Source organism: Erinaceus europaeus, chromosome 14 (assembly GCF_950295315.1).
Source record: "Erinaceus europaeus chromosome 14, mEriEur2.1, whole genome shotgun sequence".
NCBI classification, from domain to species: domain Eukaryota; kingdom Metazoa; phylum Chordata; class Mammalia; order Eulipotyphla; family Erinaceidae; genus Erinaceus; species Erinaceus europaeus.
Window position 1 is genome coordinate 85161715 of NC_080175.1, and position 18047 is coordinate 85179761.

The 18047-nt window shown below is 37.4% G+C and overlaps 1 protein-coding gene across 3 annotated transcripts in view; it reads right to left on the reverse strand.

Annotated features, from left to right (window-relative positions):
* Positions 1-957: 957 nt before the first annotated feature.
* Positions 958-18047, reverse strand: part of CSNKA2IP (casein kinase 2 subunit alpha' interacting protein) — a 96773-nt gene continuing 79683 nt past the window's right edge. For all 3 annotated transcript variants that reach the window (XM_060170995.1, XM_060170993.1, XM_060170994.1), the window contains one exon: positions 958-3422. In XM_060170995.1, coding sequence (XP_060026978.1) covers positions 980-3151 — 2172 coding nt within the window. In that variant the 5' untranslated portion in view covers positions 3152-3422 and the 3' untranslated portion in view covers positions 958-979. The remainder of the gene's footprint in view (positions 3423-18047) is intronic.

Consider the following 18047-nt stretch of genomic DNA (forward strand, 5'->3'; position numbering starts at 1 on the left):
ATGCTCTCATCTAGGAAAGAGGTATAAAGAACAATTCGATATCAAAATCACTGTAAAGAAGCAGGATTATGAAGTACTGCTTACTTCAAATAATATTGAAAAGATTGAGATACTTAGTTCCATTCACTCAATGTCAAAGCATATTTAGTGACATTTATTCAATTCTAAATATTTGATTTAAAAAGGGAAACTTTTTAACAAGAAATTTTCAAACACAAAGATTGTTTTTATATTATCAGTGAAGGTAACTGATAAACTCTAGCCCTTAAGGTAGGTAAGAAGATTCCTGTCTCTCTGTGCTACCAGTAGAGCCAGTGGAATAAAAAGTATTGTTTTAAAATTTTCATTCACCCACTTTGTGTAGATAGGAGTGGTTAGAAAGGTAATATTAGAATTCACAATTTAAATATTGGCACAGTCAGCATGAGGTTAAGTTATTCGCTCCTCAAATTTGTTAACTGGGGCTAAACAAATCATTGTATCATAGATTATAAAATCTTAGCATAGAAGAATTATCCTTAGGAATGCATAACTGAAAGTATTCCTTTGTATGTAAAATTTTTCTTCTTAGACAAAATTCAAATTTTCATTCAAGATAAGGAAACAGGTTAGCACAAATAGACCTAAGGATAAAGTCATTATCTTATAAGGAAGAAAAATAACATTGTACTAGATACTACTCGGGTAAGACAGCATTTCTGGTGTATGGACAATTACGATTAATTTATTTAACAATGATCATTTAGTGGCAACTTTAAGACAGGTATTCAGTTAAAAATATGGTTTCAGATCTGAAGTCTAGGAAATCATTGTCTATTCTTCTACTAGAAAAAGATTGAAGAGTTTCCCCTTAACTGTGTGTGTCTTTGGCTAAAGCATAGTCACACTGATTACTAAAAATTGTAATAAACATCATAGGAAATCAAACTAGTCTTAAAGAACCAAGAGGTCAATTACTTCAAGGAAATCAAAAGTTAATTTAATCAAGATTTCTCTCACTTTGAAACTTTGTCTGAAAGAGTTTGAACAATTTATTTGGCCCCTTTGTCCCCTTTACTGTAGTTTTATTCCTCATAGGTATTGTTTTGGGAGGTGGTGATTGACTTAGATGTGGTTTTCCAGGAAGTGGCTGGTAATTTTTACTACATATAAACTCAAGCCAGGAGACCCCTGGAGGCAGCCGGTGGTAACTCAGTAGCTTAGAGAACACACAACCCGAGAAGGGAGATGTGTTTGAAAGTTTGGGAGGAGGAGAAGAAGGTGGATGAGAAGAGGTAGAAGAGGAAGAAGATGATGAAGAAGAGGAAGAGGAGGAGGAAGAGGAGTGTGGGAACTGTGACTGAAAACTATTACTTTTCTTAACATAAAGCAGCCAGTCAATGGCCTGGGGCTGTTGGCTTACAACTTTGCTTTCTGGGGCTTCTATCAGCCATTTGTTGTTCTTCATATTAAGTCCCTGGGTGATATCAGGTTCAGGTGTAGGGAAAAGTTGTGATATATTTTCCATTCCTTCAAGGCTGTCACCAGTGATGTCATCAGGCTGATTTTCTTTGATAGAAAATGGGAAACAAGGTAAGAAGCCAGTCTCTGGTAGAGAAAGGATAAGAAATAATTTCACCCGTATTTCACCTTCAGAACTGAGCTCAGGTGAGGGGATGACAAATAGTGTTGCACTACGAGGATCTTTTTTTCCTGTAATATGGCTACACTGAGTTTTTATGCAGGAAGCACATGTTAAACAAACCATATAACTTGCTGAAAGGCGGGGGCCAGGACGAGGATTTGGCCGTCCCCTCATCCTTCGATAGAGAATCTGCTTAGAGAGATCCTTCTGGATTCTGGTCTTAGAGATAGAATTGACAACTTCATTTACAACATTATCAGGGAGAGTTCCACCTTTAACGATGCAGGGATAAATATAATCTAAAGCCCACGGAATTTCCTTATTTGATTCTGTCTTGGCGGAAGGGTCAATGCTGCTTTTACTCAGGAGTCTGGAACCCAATGCTGAAGCAGCTATGTTCCTGATGCAATATTTAGAGCTTGATAATGATTGACCTGAGACTGTTGATTTGGGATATAAGGGTTTAGGCTTGTCATTTGTTGATGTGGTATTTTGAAACTTGAAGTAACAATCTTGTGAACTCTGGGTCCTTAAGTCATGAGCAATAGTACACCCATTCTGAGATTTGGGTTGGAACAATGACAAACTCTGAGGCTGGTGGACGGAATGTAGTAAAGGGGATTGCCTTGACTTTGAGTGGGACAATGGTAAGTTTGAAACCCTGGAATTAGAATTTAATACAGGTATGGTTTGAGGTCTAGAGTTGTGTAGTGGTAAGCTCGAAGTCATTTGATTTGACTCCAATGTAGGTGATGTCTGAAGCAAGGCATTTGTTTCCTGTGTAGAGGTAAGTGATGGTGAGCTCACAGATCTCCGGTTGCACTCTGTTAGAGATGTCCAAAGGCTATCTAATGAAGATGATTTCTGTGACTTGGACTGAGGTACTGTTGTATTAAGGGCCTTTTTATTAGCTCCCAAGGATGATGCTGTCCAGAGGACATTGACGGAAGGTATTTCTTGATGTTTAAAGATGGATAGTGATAAACTTGAGACTCTTTGATTAGACTTCAGTGATGGTGATGTCTGAGAAAAGTCCAAGAATGATGTTGTCTGAGGTTTGGGGAGGGGTAATTGTAAACTCATGGTTGTTTGATTGGGTTCCAGTAATGATGCTGTCTTGTTGAACTCAAGCAATGGTGTTTCCTGAGGTTTGGTGTAGGTTACAGGTGAGTTCAGGGTTCTCTGACTAGGCCTATGTGAAGTTTGGTGGCTAATGTCTAGCGAAGGTGTGACTGGACATTTGGAGTGGGATAATGGTGACTTTGGAAAGCTGTTATAGAAATCTTGTGAAACAGTATACGGAAACTTGGCAGAGGGTATTACTGAGCATCCTTGCTCCTTCTGGTTAGAATTTAATGGAGGTTCTGCAAGGTGATTACCAAGGGATTGTTCTCCAGACTCAGGTTGGTTATTGGGTTGACAGAGTTTTTCACCTGTGTACCTATGGGCTAATGAGTCCTCTGTGGCTAGTTGATAAGAGTGTTCTAATGGCACAAAATATGGATCATAGTGTGTTAATGGCACCATATTGATCTAGTGATTTTGTTGTTTTATGCTGTAGGCTTCTGGGATTTTTTGGTAATTGATCTTTAGCTGGATCTTATCGATGGTAGATAGTTTTCTATAGTCTGATAGTTCTTAACTTCTACCTTATAACCCCTCTGTTAATCCCATATATTACAGATGTCTCAAAACTTATGTGTAGATGAGGATGAAAAAGATTGTCATTATTTGGTATTCTCCTTTGTCTTCTCTTTAGTTTCCTAGAGATTTTTTTTTCCTCTTGAGGAAACAATGCCTGTCAACAAGATAGCAAAAGTTTAGAATAGATCCTGATATAATTTTTTTCAATGTATTGTAATTTATATTAAATACAATTCAATCACCTGGTGTATAAACTCTGTATTAAACTTTTTAAATCAGTTATCAAGGGCCAGGTGGTCCCTGGTTCCTACATGTAGGGGAAAGCTTAATGAGCAGTGAAGCAGCACTCTGTATCTCTCTCTCCATTTCTAGTCTCCTTCCTTCTTTATATCTCTCTGTCTCTATCAAAAAAGAAGTAAGAAAAGGAGAAGGAGGAAGAAGAGAAGGCAAAGGAAGAGAAAGTAGAAAGAAAACAAAAGACTGCTGGGAGTTTTGCACAGCAATAAACTAAGTGTTAATAAATACATTTATATAAATAAATAAATAAATAAATAAATCTCAGCTGTCCATCTATATAGCAAATAAATAAAATATTCAATTATGTTAAAGACTAATTGATATATATATCTTACATATGATACTATATATACTTATTCTACATAGTATATATGTATATATTATAGATACACATTATGCATATATAATATACCAGATTCCAAGATATAAATACTCAATAAAAATAATCATTGTTTCTAATATTCTGTCAATGTCTGCTATAGTATAAGTAAACCCCATAATAAGTGTTTTGCTCTATATGGTATAAGGGGACAAATCCAGGGATTCACCTATGTATAATGCCTCCACTTAGTCATTTTTCACACTGATTATTTTAAAAAGAGAGCAGAGAAGGTGAGTGAGATACAGACACAGAGAGACGAGACTTGTAAAGAGGAGACACTCCATGAAACAGCTCTGCTAGTTGTGGAGCTGCAGTACTGCTATGTGTTTTGCTCCCCAAAATTGTCAGGGTTTCAGCTCAGACTTAATTACCTATTACAGTTTAGCTAACTTCCCCAAATCAGCCATACTAGTTAGAATTCTGTTGTATACTTTGGCTTGTCCCTTTCTTTGTCATCAGTGTAGTTCTTCAAACTTTTGACTTGTATCTTATAAAACTACTGTCTTCATTCATGTACATTATTCTCAATACTCTCATTTTTATAACTTTCATTTTTTTAGGTTTCACTGAACTTTCTTCTCTTACTATCATCTCAATATAATTTTCAGAGTTATATCACAAATTCCCTCATTTATTTATTTTATCCTTATGAATAACATTCACAAGTTTAAGATTTTCAAATGAACGATAGAAACTTCACAGTAGACAGGACCTGACACCTAACCAAAAGTTAGGCAAGAATTTATATTGAAGGAAGGTAAATACTCTGCTTCATAAAAGCTAACACATTTTATTTTAATACATTCTATGGTCTCTTCTAGATTTTTATTTTATTGATTATGTATTCTCTAATATTTATATTGAAGGGTTAGTGGTTTGCAGTAAATACAGTTGTTAGTACATTTGTAAAGTTTCTCAGTTTTCTGTAAAACATTCTCAAACCCCGCAACCCACAATGACCCTGGGTCCATACTCCCAGAGGGATAGAGAATGGAAAAGTTATCAGAGGAGGGGATGGGATATGGAGATCGGTGTGGGAATTGTGTGGAGTTGTACCCCTCCTATCCTACAGTTTTGTTAATGTCTCCTTTCTTAAATAAATAAAAAAGAAATACCTGAAAAAAAAATCTCAAACCTAGGTTCTCATCTGTCATAATGCACCAGGACCTGAAAGCTACCACCACCCAGGAGTCCTTGACTTTGGTGCAATACAACAAACACAGTCCAGATTCAACTTTGTGTTTTCCCTTTCTGTTCTTATTTCTCAACTTCTATCATGAGTAAGATCATCTGATATTCATCATTCTGTTTCTGGCTTACCTCACTTAACGTAATTCCTTCAAGATCAATCCAAGACAAGGTGAGAAGGTGAATTCATGGGGCCAGGTAGTGGCACACCTGGCTAAGCACACTCTACAGTGTGCAATGGCCTGGATTCAAGCCCCTGATCCACCTTTGCAAGTGGAAAGCTTCACAAGTGGTGAAGTAGAGCTAGGTGCAAGTGTCTCTCTGTCTCTCTCTCCCTCTCCATCTCCCCCTCCCCACTCAATTTCTCTGTCACTACCCAATCATAAACTTTAAAAAATTTTAAAAGAAGGTGAATTCATCGTTCTTAGTAACTGATTCTTACTTCATTCTTAATTCATCATTGCGTACATATACCCAGCTTTCTTAGCAACTCATCTGTTGTTGGATATCTGAGTTGCTTCCAAGTTTTGACTATTACAAATTGTGCTGCTATGAGCATATATATACACAGATCTTTTTAGATGGGTATGTTTGTTTTCATAGGGTATATCCCCAGGAGAAGAATTGCAGGGTCATGGGGTAGGTTCATTTCCAGCCTTCTGAAAGATCTCCAGATTGCTCTCCACAGGAGTAAAATGAATTTACATTCACACTAGCAGTGCAGGAGGGCTACTTTGTTCCCCACATGCCTCTCCATCATTTGTTGTTACTGTCTTTTCTGATGACATATGACATTCTCATGATATTGAAGTGGTATCTCCTTGTTGTCTTTATTTGAATTTCTCTGACAATCAGTGATTTGGAACACTTTTTCATATGTTGGCTGCCTTTCTGGGTCTTTTCTTGAGTGAATATCCTGTTCATATCCATTCCTCAGTTTTGGATGGGGCATTTCTTTTTTTGTTGCTGAGTTTGATGAGCTCTTTATGTATTTTGGTTATTACATTTTTGTCTTATGTATGGCATGTCAAGATGTTTGACCATCCTGTAAGGAATTTCTTTGCTTCCGTGGTGATTTCTTTTGCTGTGCAGAAGCTTTCCAAAGTGAGGTAATTTCGTTTGTTTAATTTTGTGTCTTCCTCACAATTAGACTTGTGTTACTGATGATACCTATAAAACTTAGATAGAAAAGAGTGTTGTCCATATTTTCCTCTAAAGTATTTGATAGTTTCTTATCTAACATCCAATTCCTTTATCTATGTAGAGTTTACTTATGTGTGTGGTAAAGTGTAGTGATTCAGTTTCACTCTTCTGCATGTTTCAACCCAGTTTTACCAATACCATTTGTTGAAGACACTCCTTTTTCCATTTAATAGCTTGGGTCCCCTTGCCAAAAATGAGATGTCCATTGGTGTTGGGAACTTATTCCTGGGCTCTCAATTCTGTTCCACTGGCAACTGTGTCAGTTTTGTTCCAGTACCAAGCAGTACTGATTACGATGACCTTACGAAATAGTTTGAGATCTGGGAGTGCGTTGCTTCCACTTCTGTTCTTTGTTCTCAAGATTGCTTTGACAATGCTAGATATTATGTTGTTCCACATGAACTTTCATACCTTTCATTCTATTCTCTTAAAAAAAATTGATGGGACTTAGGAAGGGATTGCATTAAATTTTCATATGCTCAGGGTAGAATATTTATTTTGATGATGGTAATTCTTCCAAACCATAAATATAGAATACTTCCCACTTTTTTGAATCTTCTATTTCCTTGTGAAGTGACATACAATTTTCAATATACAGGTCTTTCACTTCTTTTGTTGGGTTTATTCATAGGTATTTTTTTCTTTTCTTTTTTTTTTTTGGTTTTGCTGCTATAGTGAATCAGACTCATTGCTGGATTTCTTCTTCTGATTTAGTGTTTATATAAAGAATTGCCACTGACTTTTGTTAATTTTGTACACATTAGTACACTGCCTAATTTCCAGGAATTTCCTGCTGGATTCTTTAAGTTTTTCTATGTGTACTATCATATCACCTGCAAATAGCAACAGTTTAACTTATTTTCTCCCAATCTATATCCCTTTAATTTTTTTTTTTGCCTTGCCTTGCCTGATTGCTAAGGCAAGAACCTCTAACACTATTTTGAATAGCAATGGTGATAGTGGGCATCCCTGTCTGGTACCTGCTCTGAGAATGTTTTCAGTTTCTTACCATTGAGTATGATGTTGGATATAGCTTTGTTGTATATGAACTTCGCTAGGTTAAGGAATTTTGCAACTCATCCCTTTTTGTACTGTTTTGATCATGAAAGGATGTTCAACTTTGTCAGAGGCTTTCTCTGGATGGGAAGGGGGGTGGAGGGAGAATTCTGTGTGCAATAATTAGGTCAGGAAAAAGGTGTATATGAGGGAGAAAAAGATGACAGAAACCACAAGATTAATTAGGAAATGGGAAGGTTTTAATGTTGTGCATGTTTTGAAGAATAATTAAAAGGTGACTAATTTACCAAATTGGAACTAAAGAAGTCTTTCCAAATAAAAGCAAAATATTTCTTTTTCTGGCCTATCAAGTGTATTACAAAGGATTAAAAAAAGAAGAAGAAGATAGATAAGAAGAATGGGAATAAAGGAAGGAAACATGGATGGAAGGAAAACCAAAAGAGAAAAGGGGCACATTCAGAATATATAAACAATAAACACCAGCCATAGAAACAGAAACCACGGTTGCAGAAATGTATATACACAAAAATATAAGCCTCTGTCAAAACCACAAGCAAATAAATCATTCATCTAACTCAATTCCCCCTGATCAGTAAGGGCATGAGTACTGTTTTCTACATCAGAGTGTATGTCATGTCATTTGGTTTGCCAAGCAAAACCTCAATGCTTCTGCAAAGATCCTCAAGATTCTCAACTATGTAAAGACATCAGGTTCTTTATTTGAAGGATAATTTCTCAAAGTAAAGAAAGCTGGAGAGGTGTGTGTGTGTGTGTGTGTGTGTGTGTGTGTGTGTGTGTGCGCGTGTTGTTAAACGTAGGCAAAAGGAATCTCCACCTACTCTGAGAGAGAATATAGAATTTTTTTTTTTTTGGCCTATAGGTTTATTGCTGGCGCTCGGTGCCTGCACTACAAATCCACTGCGGCCTGGAGGCCTTTCTTTCTTTCTTTCTTTCTTTCTTTCTTTCTTTCTTTCTTTCTTTCTTTCTTTCTTTATATTTATTTGCCTCCAGTGTTATTGCTGTGGCTCAGTGCCTGCACCATGAATCCACTGCTCCTGGAGGCCATTTTTCCCATTTTGTTGTCCTTGTTGTAGTTGTTATTGTTGTCATAGCTGTTGTTGTTGTTGGATAGGACAGAGAGAAATGGAGAGAGGAGGGGAAGACAGAGAGGAGGAGAGAAAGACAGACACCTGCAGACCTACTTCACTGCCAATGAAGCAACTCCCCTGCAGGTGGGGAGCCGGGGACTCGAACTGGGATCCTTCCCCGGTCCTTGAGCTTTGCACCATGTGCGCATGACCACTGCACCACCGCCCAACTCCCAAGAATATAGAATTTAAGTCTTTCAGGTGTGTCTCTCAATAAATCAACTGGAATCTAAAGATTACCTTCAATATGTGTTAGTTGGCTTAGACTTAGCTATTCATTTAGATTTTAAAAATAAAAAGACATATAACTATCTTTTCTCCCAAATAAAATTTCAGGTTTTTTGAGGTTCATGAGCAGAATCTCAAAATCATAAAAATGGAAAAATATCCAAAAGCTACGATGCTCAAGAAGACAGGTTCTGTTCTAGCCACTCAGTATTCTTCCTGTCTAACTTTGACTATATAAAGTTATGACCTAGGGGGCCTGATGGTGGCACATTGGGTTAAGTACGCATAGTACAGAGTGCAAGGACCTGAGTAAGGATTTCAGTTTGAGCCCTCAGCTCCCCACTTGCAGGACGGTTCTTCACAAGCAGGTCTGCAGTTATCTTTCTCGATCTCTGTCTTTCCCTCCTCTCTCAATTTCTTTCAAAAAAAAAAATTTAAAATGGCCACAGGAGTTGTGGCTTCACAGTACAGGCACAGAGCCCCAGTGATAACCTTGGAGGCAAAAAAACAAATAAAGTATAGGCTTTTGATTATTATTATTATTATTACTATTAAGAATATATTCAGATGGCCAAGAGACACATAAGAAAGTATTATTCACAGTCACTATCAGAGAAATGTAAACAGAGACAACAGTGAGATACCTCTTTACATCTGTGAGAATACCATACATCAGGGCAGAAAAAAAACAAAACAAGTGATGGCAATGATGTGGGCAAAAGAAACTTTTCTACACTGCTGGTGGGAATGTTGATTGGTTCGATCCCTATAAAAAGCAGACTGGAATTCCTCAGAACACGAGAAATGGTCTACTCTGATCTGGAAATCCCTCTCTCAAGAGATACACTTCAGGGATGGCATAGTGGCAAACCTGTCTGCACGCACGTTACTTTACACAAGGACCCAGGTTTGAGCTGCTGGTCGCCACCTGCAGGGGGAAAGCTTTGCAAGTGTCCAAGCCTGGCTGCAGGTGTCTCTCTGTCTCTCTCCCTCTCTATCTCCCCCATCCTTTAAATTTCTCTCTGTCTCTAACCAATGATAAATAAAGTGCTTTTTTAAAAGATTGAATGAAACTATATGTTGGGATATTCTATCCTATATTCTAAGCTAAAATTTGCAAAACATCCCTTCCCTTCTAATGAAGACAAATTTTACCTGAAGATGCGTTTTTAAAAGAAACATAAATGGAGGCATCACAATCCCAGACCTTAAACTATATTATAAAGCCATCATCATCAAAACAGCATGTCACTGGAACAAAAATAGGCACACAGACCAGTGGAACAGGACTGAAAGCCCAGAAATAAGTTCCCACACCTCTGGACATCTAATCTTTGATAAGGGGGCCCAAAGGATTAAATGGAAGACGGAGACTCTCTTCAATAAATGGTGCTGGGAAAACTGGGTTGTAACATGCAGAAGAATGAAATTTAACCACTTTATCTCACCAGAAACAAAAATCAACTCCAAAATGGATCAAAGACCTGGATGTTAGACCAGAAACAATCAAATACTTAGAGGAAAACATTGGTAAAACAGTTTCCCACCTACACCTCAAGGACAACTTTGATGAATCAAACCCAATTGCAAGAAAGACTAAAGCAGAAAAAAAACATTGGGACTACATCAAATTGAAAAGCTTCTGCACATCCAAAGAAACTATTGAACAAAGAGACCCCTCACAGAATGGGAGAAGATCTTCACATGCCAGACATCAGACAAGAAACTAATCACCAAAATATATAAAGAGCTCAGCAAACTTAGCACCAAAAAAGCAAATGACCCCATCCAAAAATGGGCAAAGGATATGAATAAAACATTCACTACAGAGGAGATCCAAAAGGCTAACAAACATATGAAAAACTGCTCTAGGTCACTGATTGTCAGAGAAATGCAAATTAAGACAACATTGAGATACCACCTCACTCCTGTAAGAATGGCATACATCAAAAAGAACAGCAGCAACAAATGCTGGAGAGGATATGGGGACAGAGGAACCCTTTTGCACTGCTGGTGGGGATGTAAATTGGTCCAGCCTTTGTGGAGAGCAGTTTGGAAAACTCTCAGAAGGCTAGACATGGACCTTCCATATGATCCAGTAATTCCTCTCCTGGGATTATACCCCAAGGACTCCATAACACCCAACCAAAAAGAGATGTGTACTCCTATGTTCATAGCAGCACAATTCATAACAGCTAAAAGCTGGAAGCAACCCATGTCCAACAACAGATGAGTGGCTGAGAAAGCTGTGGTATATATACACAACGGAATACTATGCAGCTATCAAGAACAATGAACCCACCTTCTCTGACCCATCTTGGACAGAGCTAGAAGGAATTATGTTAAGTGAGCTGTGTCAGAAAGATAAAGATGAGTATGGGATGATCCCACTCATCAACAGAAGTTGAGTAAGAAGATCTGAAAGGGAAACTAAAAGCAGGACCTGACTAAATTGTAAGTAAGGTACCAAAGTAAAAACCCTGTGGTAATGGGTAGACATGCAGCTTCCTGGGCCAGTGGGGGGAGGGAGTGGGTGGGAGGGATGGGCCACAGTCTTTTGGTGGTGGGAATGGTGTTTATGTACACTCCTAGTAAAATGTAGTCATATAAATCACTAGTTAATTAATACGAGCGGGGGAAAATTAATTGTATGTCTCTAAGTTTTTCAAAACACAAACTGAATCTTTTCAATATATAGGCTGTGTAATTGATATTCAGACTCTCTCACAAGCCTAGACCAAGTAGACCAGAAGCAACCAACAGCACAGCTTTATACAAGATACTGATTACTATACAGCAAACCCTAACAAAAGGACTTTTCAAAGTTAACCCAATTACCAAATAATGTGATGATAACATTAACTATCGATTGTCTTTTTGAACCCTAAGACAGCAGGAACCTCACATCTCCACTATAGAGCCTCTACTTCCCCCAGTCCTGGAACCTTTGGATAGGGCCCACTTTCCCGTATGCCTCTCCCAATCCTTATCAAATAATATTGCATCTGCCGATCGCAACCTCATCAGCAGAACGATTGCCACCTCAACATGCTTCAGCTCAGACTGTGTCCAGAGACTTCACATGTGGAATGACAACCCTTCAGCTTCATTACTCGGGTGAGACCTTTCCTTTTATAGTACACTCTAATTTCATCTCAGGTGGTTCACTTTCTAACAAAGTCCCATAACCTAGATATACACCAGTTTCTGTGAGAGAGAGCTTATGTTCACACGTATCTATAAACTACTGCAAAATATATACCTGAAAGCAGAAGTTCACTACAGTTTGCAGTGAGTACCTCCCTAACACTTCCTCTCCACTATTCCAAGCTTTGGGTCCATGATTGCTCAACAATTTGTTTGGCTTCGTATGTTAACTCTCTTTTCAATCACCAGGTTCCAGATGCCACCAGGATGCTGGCCAGGCTTCCTTGGATTGAAGACCCCACCAATGTGTCCTGGAGCTCAGCTTCCTCAGAGACACACCCTACTAGGGAAAGAGAGAGGCAGACTGGGAGTATGGACCGACCAGTCAACGCCCATGTTCAGCAGGAAAGCAATTACAGAAGCCAGACCTTCTACCTTCTGCAACCCTCAATGACCCTGGGTCCATGCTCCCAGAGAGATAGAGAATGGGAAAGCTATCAGGGGAGGGGGTGTGTCATGGAGATTGGGTGGTGGGAATTGTGTAGAGTTGTACCCCTCCTACCCTATGGTTTTGGTAATTAATCCTTTCTTAAATAAAATAAAATAAAATAAATATATATATATAAATAAAAATGTAAAAACTTGGGAGTCGGGCTGTAGCACAGCGGGTTAAGCGCAGGTGGCGCAAAGCACAGGGACCGGCATAAAGATCCCAGTTTGAACTCCGGCTCCCCATCTGCAGGGGAGTAGCTTCACAGGCGGTGAAGCAGGTCTGCAGGTGTCTATCTTTCTCTCCTCCTCTCTGTCTTCCCCTCCTCTCTCCATTTCTCTCTGTCCTGCCAACGATGACGACAACAACAATAATAACTACAACAATAAAACAACAAGGGCAACAAAAGGGAATAAATAAATAAAATAAATATTTTTTAAAAATATAAAAAATGTAAAAACTTTATTTAAGTCTTAGATATCACAAATACCTCAAAATAGAGGTATTTTTCTCTGCCATTTTTATGTTTCTTTCAAATATTTTTTGTTTGTAGAAGACTGAAGATTGACAAATAATGGGTTACTCGAATAATTATGATGACAACAGCAACAGACAAGATTTATGTGAGCTTTGTTACATGAATCCATTCTTTTGTTCTCTTTTCAGTAGAAATAAACATGATATCCATTTGGGGGGCGGGGGTATTTGACCCTAGGATCCATACCTACTAGATCTGACCTCATGCTATTATCACTTCCAAACTGAAATCCCTTTTGGGGGAGTAGCACAGCGGGTTAAGCGTAAGTGGTGCAAAGAGCAAGGACCAGCGTAAGGATCCTGGTTCGAGCCCCCAGCTCCCCAGCTGCAGGGAAGTCGCTTCACAGCTGGTGAAGCAGCAGGTCTGCAGGTGTCTATCTTTCTCTCCCCCTCTCTGTCTTCCCCTCCTCTCTCCATTTCTCTCTGTCCTATCCAACAACAATGACAACAGTAATAATTACAACAATGAAATAACAACAGTAACAAAAAAGAATAAATAAATAAACATTTTAAAGAAAGAAAGAAATCCCTTTTTGTAGGGTCTGGGGGTGAGGAACCAAGTATAAACCCCCAGGTCCCCACCTACAGGAGGGAAGCATCAGGACCAGTGAAATAATGCTCTAGGTGTCTCTCTCCCTCTCAATTTCTCTCTGTCCTATCAAAATAAATAGATAACATTTTGAAAGTGCCCTTTTTGGTCTTCTCCTCTGACTCTAAAATGTCATTATATTTCTGTTTCTGTCATTAAAGGAAAAATAACCTTCAGAATTATCATTTCCTCTCTCTGCTCACTCCTGCCTGCCAACAGCATCTGTTTTCAGTATTCTCCACATACCTTCTGAGACATTTCTCTTCATCTTCCTGACCTTTTTGCTATGACCTACACTTCTTTTCTCAATCTACACTCATTTTTCCCAACTCCTGTTCTTTTTTTTTTTAATTTTTTATTTAAGAAAGGATTAATGAACAAAAACATAAGGTAGGAGGGGTACAACTCCACACAATTCCCACCACCCAATCTCCATAACCCACCCCCTCCCCTGATAGCTTTCCCATTCTCTAGCCCTCTGGGAGCATGGACCCAGGGTCGTTGAGGGTTGCAGAAGGTAGAAGGTCTGGCTTCTGTAATTGCTTCCCCTCTGAACATGGGCATTGACTGGTCAGTCCATACTCCCAGTCTGCCTCTCTCTTTCCCTAGTAGGGTGTGTCTCTGGGGAAGCTGAGCTCCAGGACACATTGGTGGGGTCTTCAATCCTGTTCTTAAGTCCTTCTAGTTCATATCAGGTTTACTGATTATACGTCTTCCTACCATATAATACTATCAAAAACTTGCTGTCAGCAATTTTAAATATTGGAAGTAAAGTCCAATATTTACTGGAGCATTAGCTTCTTGTGCTTTGTATTTTAACCTATATAACTCATCAGAATATCAAGTTTACATGAGAAAAAAATATTTAAGGTTATTAAATTTGGAAAAAAATGTCATATCTCTTCTTCCATTTGAATTTAACTGAAGTGTAAAATGTGTGTTTATTTAAAACAGTATATAAAATTTTAGCTTCTAGACTAGACTGTAAGAAATATTTGTACTGTAAAAATGCTCTATCTCATTTTTTTAATGATAACAAGTATATATATATACATACATATATATTTCTATATATTAAGAAACAGTAAAAATCACTGTCATCAGGAACAAAGTTATCCAACATAATTATTAGAACTTTTATACTTTTGATGTTTTAGGTATAAACAATGTGTTTTTTGATGATGAGTTAGGTAAAACAAAATTATAACTCAAATTATCTTTCTTTCCTTGTATATGATTTGTGATAAGTTATTTAAATTCTACACATCTCAATTTTTCTCACCTGTAATATCAACAATAGAAAAGTACATCTCATATTTTTCATATGATACAAAAATGTAAAATGCTTGGTATAATGTCCAGTGAAGCATACATGCTCAATCCATTGTCATTCTTCTTATTGCTATATAATTACAACTGCCTGGTTAGTAGGAATTCAAAGCTCTAAATTACTTTGATGACTCTCCTGTAGTTCTCTGGTTAATTTCTGTTTGAGTGTTCCTATCTGTGCTCAAAAAGTTTAGATTAATTCTCTTAACTATGCACTTATTATTATAAATATGCATATGTCCATGTTATTATGACACAATTATATATGTATAATTATATACACACATATATAAATATATACATATATATGCCTCCTAGGAGAACATGATGAACTTGTAGACCTCATTTACATGGTTGATCAGAGTGAGTATTATCTTGCCTTTTCAATGTTCCTGTAATCCAAACTTCATCCAGGGAAATCGTAATACAATTCAGTGGATTCTTGTTTTGAAGCATTATCCCTGGGTGCATTCCTAATAAAGTATTCAAATAAATCTCCGCATTTTGGTTCAACCAAACATCCTTCTTTATGGAACAGCACGAATTAAAAAGCAAGGCCTTACATCAAAACTATTATATCTACATGCAATGTGATAATTTTGCAGTAAGAGCAAGATAAATATATTTAACTAAGGAGGAAATAGTTCTTATTTTAAAATATTAGACTCCAATTCATGTAAAGATTTACTGTATAAGAATATTAAACATATCACACATAATAGAAGTTTTGAAACTAGAGAATCTTAAATCAAAACAACTCTATTGTGTCTAATACATATTATTAATCATAGAATTACATTTTATTACCTCTTCCCCTGATATAACAGCTGAAGGAAGAAATAACCTTGAAATCAGTTAATGTGGGAAATCAAGAAGCATATTCTGTTCAATCCCTATGTTTCTTTACTTTTATTCTCACAGTAATAAAATATACCTCTCTGCAGAAGCTCAATAACCTGATTAAAAAGTTAAGTAGGAAATTTTCAAACATACATTAAGTCTTCAAAATCAAAACCAGCAATAAGACAAATTTTAATCACTTTCATGGCAGCAATTAATATATATATATATAATTAGGGTTATCTTAAAAAGAAAAAAAAAACAGGTTTATATCTTTCTAATGCCATGTGATTTGCTAATAGAAATTCCCTTTGCTATTATAAAGTATTTTTTCTTCCCTGAAGGACACATAAACTTCTCTAGACAACACCTAGTTAAACCAGGCATTTATTAAATTGTTCTATCCTTTTAAGTCACTTCTAAACCCTTGGAACAAGGTATTAAATGAGGCAACCAAAGTTCCCTTTTGCACCTGCAAATAACAATTGAAGCTCCCTAATTAAGGACCGTTTCCTCTTTTTTGAAATTCAAATAATGACATTAAAAGAGAGTGTAATATTTTTATCTGCATCTGGTCAGGCTATTTCCTGGCACTTGGGATGAGGTAACAGGATGACTTTAAAAAAAAAAAAAAAAACTACATAAAGGTGATGAGATAATCTCCAGGTGATTCAAGAGACAAATTTCTAGATAGCAGTGTAATACAGACTGAAACAGACCACAGATTTCTGTAAACACTTAAAGCGAATGAAGAAGGTGAGAGACCTTGGTTTCTATATAAAATCAGCGTCCACCAAATATTTAACACCTTTCACAAGTTTTAGACTCAGAAGAAATTTCAAGTGCTTAGTTCAGTATTGTCATCTATACTTGAGGAAACTGAGCGCTAAAGAAATTAAGTGACTCAAGGGAGGGGGTTGGATACGGAGCTCTGGGGGTGGGCAATGTGTGGAAATGTACCCCTCTTATCCTATGGTCTTGTCAATGTTTCCATTTTATAAATAAAAAGAAAAAGAAAAACTAATGATAAAAAAAGAAGGTAAAAAAAAGGAAATTAAGTGACATGGGTAAGGTCATTTAGGTAATTAATGAAGAAAGTATTTTTCAAGACTGTTCGGGCTGAAGTATTGTGACTCTGTTCTCTCTCAAAACTGTCCCAGTTTATAAAATGTATCATAAATTTACTTATTTAACTAACATGATGACTATATTAATGCAATTGCTCAAGTGTACATTCCCATCATCCTCAAAATAAACTTTAAAAAAATAAACACTAAATCTTGACTCCTAGGCAAGTTTTTATTTATTTATTTATTTATTTTAATGCCACCAGGGTGGCATCAGAAAGAACAGAAATGGCAAATATTGGAGAGGATGTGGAGAAAAAGGGGCACTTCAGCACTGCTGGCAGGAGAGCAAAGTGGTCCAACCACTGTGGAAAGCAATTTGGAGACTTACTGGAACACTAGGAAAGGACCTACCCTATGACCCAGCAATTCCTCTCCTGGGGATTTCCCCGAAGGAAATAGAAAATACCTATCAGAAGAGATCTGTGTACACTTATGTCCATAGCAGCACAATTTGTAATCACCAGAACCTGGAAGCAATCCAGATATCCGACATGGGATTAATGGATTTAAAAAAAAAAAAAAATGTGGCATATATATACACACATAATGAAATACTACTCAGCTATTAAAAATGATGAACTTGTCTCCTTGGCATCTTCGTGGATGAAATTTGAGGACATGATGTTGAGTGAGATAAGGAAAAAAGAGAAAGATAAGTAGGAAGCAGGGAGGAAGAGCACAAAGGGAAACATGGACTTGATGTGATGTATTGCACCAAAGCAAAGGACTCTGGGAGGGGGAGGAGGGGGAAGCTGAGGGAAGGAAAGAAGAAAACTTTGGGGGCCTGGTACATAATGAAATTGTACACATATGTCACTGACTACACTGTAAAGCATTAACACCTTCAAGTAAAAAATTAAATAAAGTCACTTTGAAACAGTTCTCTAATAATATATGATCAAAGAGTCCTTTTATGGTCCTTAATCATAAAGATATCATGCAAGTTTCTAGTTCCTGCTAAACTTCCATCACACTTAAAATGTACTAACTTCAACTTGACTTGAAGGTGGTATGTTATTATTTTTTATTATCTTTATTTATTTATTGGATAGGGACAGTCAGAAATCAAGAGGAAGGGGGAGACAGAGAGAGAAAGAAACAGAAAGACACCTGCAACCCTGCTTCACCACTCACAAAGCTTTCCCCCTGCAGGTGGGGGGGCTGGGGGGCTCAAACCTGGGTTCTTGAGCACAGCAACATGTGCGCTCAACCAGATGCGCCGCCACCTGTCCCCTAGGAACAAGATTATTAATG